Source organism: Sprattus sprattus (genome assembly GCF_963457725.1).
Source record: "Sprattus sprattus genome assembly, chromosome: 19".
NCBI lineage: Eukaryota > Metazoa > Chordata > Actinopteri > Clupeiformes > Clupeidae > Sprattus > Sprattus sprattus.
In genome coordinates this window covers 27,094,859-27,102,358 of record NC_137917.1, presented here as the reverse complement: position 1 = coordinate 27,102,358, position 7,500 = coordinate 27,094,859, and the positions used below count along the sequence as shown (strand labels likewise).

The following is a 7,500-nucleotide window of genomic DNA, read 5'->3' as shown; positions in this document are numbered from 1 at the left end:
AGAGGGAGCTCTGAGCTCTGAGCTCTGGCAGGAGCCTTCACTGAGTCGGTGTTGGAGAGACTGGCCCATGGGTCAGAAAGTAGAGAAGAAACCAACCAACTAACATCTCATCATGTGTGAAGTGAGCGTCCGAGCGGAGTTAGAGCACTGAATTTAATGTCTGATCATTAACTGTGTGTGTGTGTGTGTGTGTGTGTGTGTGTGTGTGTGTGTGTGTGTGTGTGTGTGTCTGTGTGTGTGTGTGTGTGTGTGTGTGTGTGTGTGTGCTCTTTGCAGAGCATTGAAGAAGCACATCACAAGTTGCAAGACCTGCTTGCAAAGTTCTCCCTCCAGAGAGGGAACTACCAGTGAGACACCAGGTGAGCGAGCGAGCCCTCCTGCCCGTTACCATGACAACCTTCACTTCTCACCTCTGCCTCCTCTTCTCTACACACACACACACACACCACTGTGAGCAGCATCTGATCAATGATCCGGTGTCCCTAATCATCTTCTCCCTCGTGTCCCCCTTTCTTCTCCATGTCTCCTCCAGGGGCCACCAGGATCATCTGCTGGATTTGGAGTGCAAGAGGGGGGGAGAGATTGAGTCATGCTGCCTGGAGCTCTGGAGCTCGCTGCTCCCTCCTGCTCTCTGCTCTCGCTCTCTCGGCACTCGCTTGATCTTTTCTTTTTTCCTCACACACCTCCGTGAGGAATTTTTCAAGGATCATCAGTGCTGAAGTACTGTACAGCAGCGCCAGCGATGTAGGAGTGAGGTGTGTGTGTGTGTGTGTGTGTGTGTGTGTGTGTGTGTGTGTGTGTGTGTGTGTGTGTGTGTGTGTGTGTGAAAGGAACAGAGTTGTGTGTGAACAGGTGCCAAAGAGTGTTTTTGAAAAGCTAATCATGAAAGGAGCTGCCTTCAGGGATCCCAGCCCCCCTCCCCCTCCCCTCCCCCAGCTACACACACACGAGCACGCTTGACTAACTGTTATACCCCCTCCCAAAACGACGCAGAACGCATCACTGGCGCAGCCAAGTCACTGCCTGATTGGCATAGCCATCCAAACGTAGCATGCACAGAGAGACTGAAGAGGTGGGGACAGGCCACACACACACTCACACACACTCGGCTCTCTGCACTCACACACACGTCGAGAGAGAAAAACCCCAGTGAGGCTCTCTTCAGATTCTCACACACACACGCTATTTATTTGAATTCATTTTCCTCACCTCTAAAATGTGTGTGTCCTCCATTTTTTTATATATATATGAGCTTGTGTGTGAGAAATGTGTGTTCTCTGTTTATAGAAAGCATACTTATACATTAGGTAGGTATAGTTTTAGCTTATCCCATCTAAAGAATTTTCATTATAACTCTCATTTTGTACCCAAGTCATTATTGCAACCACGGGCCAAAATCTAGGCAAATTAGTGCACCTTTGCGTTTTGTATGGGTTTGAGTTGAACTGATGGACTGTATTTATTCCTGAAGAGATGTCGAGTTTGTGGCTTTTTGATGTTACTTTGTGACTGACTCAGGAACAGTTGGACATAACCGCTCACTAAGGGATTCAGGGGTTTAGTCTAAAGCTTCTGTTCTCGAACCGCTAGACATCGGAATGAAATTGGGAAGTGGATGGTGGATAGGAGATAAGAGTTAGATGAGTTAGATGAGTGAGTTAGATGAGTTAGATGAGTTAGATGAGTCAGATGAGTGAGTTAGATGAGTTAGATGAGTTAGATGAGTTAGATGAGTCAGATGAGTGAGTTAGATGAGTTAGATGAGTTAGATGAGTTAGATGAGTCAGATGAGTGAGTTAGATGAGTTAGATGAGTCAGATGAGTCAGATGAGTCAGATGAGTCTGATGAGTCAGATGAGTCAGATGAGTCAGATGAGTCAGATGAGTCAGATGAGTCAGATGAATCAGATGAGTTAGATGAGTTAGATGAGTCAGATGAGTCAGATGAGTCAGATGAGTCAGATGAGTCAGATGAGTTAGATGAGTCAGATGAGTGAGTTAGATGAGTTAGATGAGTCAGATGAGTTAGATGAGTCAGATGAGTCAGATGAGTCAGATGAGTCAGATGAGTCAGATGAGTCAGATGAATCAGATGAGTTAGATGAGTCAGATGAGTTAGATGAGTCAGATGAGTCAGATGAGTCAGATGAGTCTGATGAGTCAGATGAGTTAGATGAGTCAGATGAGTCAGATGATTGAGATGAGTTAGATGATTGAGATGAGTCAGATGAGAGTCAGATGAGTCAGATGAGAGTCAGATGAGTTGTGGAACAACAGCAGAAGGAACGGGACCAGGCAGACGAGTCATCAACAGAGATGGAGAGATTGAGAGAGGACAAAAAGAAATCAAATGTGTGTGTGTGCTACATGAGATACTGATGATATGAGAGATGGGGCACACGAAGTGTATATTGTAGTCACACACTCACCACACACACACACACACACACACACACACACAAACAAACACACTTGTGGTGCATGTCATGTTGTCCCTAGGCAGTCATATAGGTCACGCCAGCTGAGTATCCCAATGCTGAAGAGTGCACACCTTGAACCTGTTGAAGTGTTTGGTTGTGAGTGAGCGAGTGAGCGAGCAGGTTGGGTGAATGTGTGTGACTTCACCAGCCTTTTTTTAGATGCTTAGGGGGGGGGTTGTCTTATGGGGAGGGGGGGAGCGGTGCTTCTTAGTTTGGTATGCTGTCAGAGAGCTGGACTGTTACTCTGAACCAGGTAGTATTTTATTAATAGTGATATTTTGTGTTAGTTCACCTTTTTTGTTGTTCATATGTTTCTTCCTGGAATTGATTGTAATTATAATTTTTTTTGTTTTTGTTTGGTCTCTTTTTAAAGAGGTGTACTGTCAGATTTCAGACTCATAATCAGGACCAAAGAGGTAGACCTGTCTTTAGCTATAGGCCTGTCTGAATGTGTCACACAGACACACACACACACACACACACACACACACACACACACACACACACACACACACACACACACACACACATGTCAGGGATGCACAAAACTGATGGTGACTCACACATCCGCTGGAAACCCCCCATGCCTCAGAGAGCCCCCCCCCCCCCCCCCCCCCCCCCCCCCTCGCTGACTACGCGGACAGTGCTCATAGTACTCATGAATTGCCCCCCCTCTCTCACCCTCAATCTAAATCAGCAGCTGTGTTTATTGTACAGTAATCTGACACAAAGTGGTGGTTATTGTGCTGTAATCTGGCACAAAGTGGTGGTTATTGTACAGTAATCTGACACAAAGTGGTGGTTATTGGGCTGTTATCTGACTGGTCTTCACAGATTGGTCACGCAGGTGGAGCAGGTGGAGGTGATCCTGAGGCCTGTGCTAGCTTTATTTTGTTTGTTTGTTTGTTTGTTTGTTTGTTTGTTTTGATAATTCTGTAAACTATGGAGATTCTCTGTGGAGATCCACTGAAGTGGCCAAACTATATAACTGTATGCCCCGCCTACTTTGAGCTTCACTGGCTGCAGCGGGGATCCAGTCATGTGAAGACGACAGTGCTGTAGTCGGAGATATGAGCTGCCTGAGACACACCGATAACGTTTGACTGCTGCCACGGTAACTGCTCACGCTGCCTTCTGCCAAAATACATGCAAGGATGCGTCAGTGGTTGCACAGTAGACCTAGTATCCACGCCAAAATGTAGAAAATGTTCTTCCTCTATGGATCCTGTCTTATCCCCTCTCTCCCCCCACCCCTCTCTCCCTCTCTCATCCTTCTCTCTCCCCCTGTCTCTCCTCTGCGCAATCATTGAGCCTCTGAAGAGGCAGTGGCAAACAGGTCTGTCTGTCTGTCTGTCTGTCTTTCTCATTTTGGTTCTAGCTGGGACACCTGTCTTGCCTGTTCTTCCATGGCTCTCTACCAGTCCCCCCTTGTCTTCCATCTCGTACCCCCCCCCAAGTATCGTCACACTTTTAAAACTGTTCAATATTTTTACTCTAGACAGATTGAGAGGATGTGTGTTTCCCTTTGTATTCTAGTGAGCCTCATCCTGGAATGTTTCCTAATTATGTACTATGCATTGCCCAAGCATGAGCGAGCAGGAGCGAGAGAGAGGGAGGAAGTAGACGTTAGGATACCCCTTGTTTACAAAGAGTTGATTCATTCTCAATGTTGGATTCAGTGACCACCTTGAATATTAGTCTGTCGGTGAAACAAATGGCCTGGCCTGGCTATTGGAGATGACCTGGGTTTAGTTGCCAACGTTTAGTGCCAGTTTGAACTTTTATTTTGTTTTCTTTCTATCTGTCTGTAAAAGCGAAAATCCATTTTGAATGCTTTGCCGCACATCATTCAGAATAAGCCAGGGCTGAAAACCCCTCACCTCCCCTTCTTTCTTCTTTCTTGACCTCTCTCTTGCGTGCACCTATTCGCTTCCCAAACTTAGCAAAAAAAGAAGAAAACCAGCAACAACAACAAACAAAAAAAAAAAAATGCGTAACTGCGTAGCTGTATATATATAAATGTATTTATAGAGAAAGGTGCCTTTTTTTATGACAATCAAGCTTTTGTATTCCCTTTCTCCTAAAGGCTCTTTCCTCAGTATAGCTGGTAGGGGGCCCACACAATGCTTCAGATGTAAAGATATATGACCAACGAGCATTAGCCTAGCGCTAGATAGTTAGCCATTAGCATCCGACCCTTCTGATGCCTGTGGCTCCACACTCTTTCCTGTCCAGGGGTGGGGTGTTGGCACACGGTCTACAGTCTCCTGTGTTTAAGACAAGGGTTTGGGTAGTGTTCCGGGGGCACCCATACACCACCTATCTATATATATATATATCTATATACAAAATGAATATGCAAGAACTATACTGTGTATTTGGGCTTTGATTTTATTCTATGAGAGGGTTTTTAAATGATGTATACTTCAGAAAAAAAATGAGGTACTTTGTTGTTGTTTTTTTTTTTTTTAATTATTGTTATTGGTTTCTTTTTTCTAATAAATGGAAAAAAGGTCACCTAGCTCTGGTCTCTTCTTTCGCATATGAATCTCTATACACTTTGTCATTGAAGAGCCACACATTTGAATCTCTATTAACTGTCATTGAAGAGCCACACATATGAATCTCTATACAGTTTGTCATTGAAGAGCCACACATATGAATCTGTATTAACTGTCATTGAAGAGCCACACATGAATCTGTATAAACTGTCATTGAAGAGCCACACATATGAATCTCTATACACTTTGCCATTGAAGAACCACACATATGAATCTCTATTAACTGTCATTGAAGAGCCACACATATGAATCTCTATTAACTGTCATTGAAGAGCCACACATATGAATCTCTATAAACTATCATTGAAGAGCCACACATATGAATCTCTATTAACTGTCATTGAAGAGCCACACATATGAATCTCTATACACTTTAACATTGAAGAGCCACACATATGAATCTCTATAAACTGTCATTGAAGAGCCACACATATGAATCTCTATGAACTCATTGAAGAGCCACACATATGAATCTCTATAAACTGTCATTAAAGAGCCACACATATGAATTTCTATACACTTTGCCATTGAAGAGCCACACATATGAATCTCTATAAACTGTCATTGAAGAGCCAAACATATGAATCTCTATAAACTATCATTAAAGAGCCACACATATGAATTTCTATACACTTTGCCATTGAAGAGCCACACATATGAATCTCTATAAACTGTCATTGAAGAGCCACACATATGAATCTTTATTCACGTTGTCATTGAAGAGCCACACATATGAATTTCTATACACTTTGTCATTGAAGAGCCACACATATGAATTTCTATACACTTTGTCATTGAAGAGCCACACATATGAATCTCTATACACTTTAACATTGAAGAGCCACACATATGAATCTCTATACACTTTGTCATTGAAGAGCCACACATATGAATCTCTATACACTTTGTCATTGAAGAGCCACACATATGAATCTCTATACACTTTGTCATTGAAGAGCCACACATATGAATCTCTATAAACTATCATTAAAGAGCCACACATATGAATCTGTATTAACTGTCATTGAAGAGCCACACATATGAATCTCTATGAACTCATTGAAGAGCCACACATATGAATCTCTATAAACTATCATTGAAGAGCCACACATATGAATCTCTATAAATTGTAATTGAAGAGCCACACATATGAATCTGTATTCACTTTGTCGTTGAAGAGCCACACATATGAATCTGTATTCACTTTGTCATTGAAGAGCCACACATATGAATCTCTATACACTTCTTCATTGAAGGTCCACACATATGACTTCTCCCAACCATCCAGGAACAGTTTGGTGATGAACAATGCCTTGTCCAGCATGATGGAGCACCTTGCCATAACGCAAAAGTGATAACTTAGTGGCTCGGGTAACAAAACATCGATATTTTGGGTCCATGGCCAGGAAAACTTCCCAGACCTTAATCCCATTGAGAACTTGTGGTCAATACTCAAGAGGCGGGTGGACAAACAATAACCCATACATTCTGACAATCTCCAAGCATTGATTATGCAAGAATGGGCTGCCATCAGCCAGGATGTGGCTGAGAAGTTAAATGACAGCATGCCAGGGCGGATTGCAGAGGTCAACACTGCAAATATGAACTCTTTGCATCCACTTCATGTAATTGTCAATAAAAGCATTTGACACTTAATTAACTTAATTGACATTAAATGTTTGTAATTATACTTCGATTTTTCATAGTAGCATCTGTCAAAAATATCTAAAGACACTGAAGAAGCAATCTTTGTGAAAATTAGTATTACTGTTATTCTCAAAACTTTTGGCCAAGACTGTTCACTGAGAGCGCCCTGGCCTGCATGGCCCTGTAGTTTCCATCATCTGCGAGGTGTTTTTTTATTTTGTATATATATTTCTTGAATGAAGGGCACATTAGGGTTATACAGAAAATTAAATTACAAAGGTAAAAGCGTTATCCTTTAAGTTTTCTGAGATTTTACAACAACATAAACAACAAAAGCCAAAAACCCTCAACCTCCCATCAGCCCCCCCCCCCTCCAACCCACAACCCTTATGAAAAAAAATATATATATAAATTTAAGTAATACAAAGTAAAGAAATAAAGAAATATGCGAGGTGTTTTGTAGTCTGCGCTGATGAAGGCTCTGTAGCGTAGCGTAGCGCAGCAAGTCAAGCTCATCCCCTGTGGTGCTGCACTTCGACACTGACGCTGAAAGACAAGCTCACGGAGAGCTTTCAAGACAAGCAACCAAGGGGAGTCAGCCAGCACATTAATACTGCAGGGTTACAGGTGTGACCTTTTAAGGTAGGTGTTGCCTATACCTGTTGAAGTAACAGTTTTTTGCTGGAGTAGGCAGAAGGGAGAGAAGGCATTTGTTTGTGGAAATCTGTATGTGGTTTATGGTTTGTGTTCTCAAAAGTGTGTGTGTGTGTGTGTGTGTGTGATGACTCCAGACACTGTTCACTGCAACCAAA

General features: G+C 42.7%; 1 protein-coding gene across 1 annotated transcript in view; it reads left to right on the top strand.

Annotated features, from left to right (window-relative positions):
- arhgef1 (Rho guanine nucleotide exchange factor (GEF) 1) overlaps positions 1 to 3,075 on the top strand; it is a gene marked incomplete at its 5' end in the record, with an annotated part of 82,461 nt that extends 79,386 nt beyond the window's left edge. Inside the window, 2 exons of the mRNA XM_080858143.1 lie at positions 277 to 359; positions 533 to 3,075. Of these exons, the coding sequence (XP_080714269.1) occupies positions 277 to 351 (75 nt within the window). The 3' untranslated portion in view covers positions 352 to 359; positions 533 to 3,075. The remainder of the gene's footprint in view (positions 1 to 276; positions 360 to 532) is intronic.
- Between the last annotated feature and the right edge of the window lie 4,425 nt (positions 3,076 to 7,500).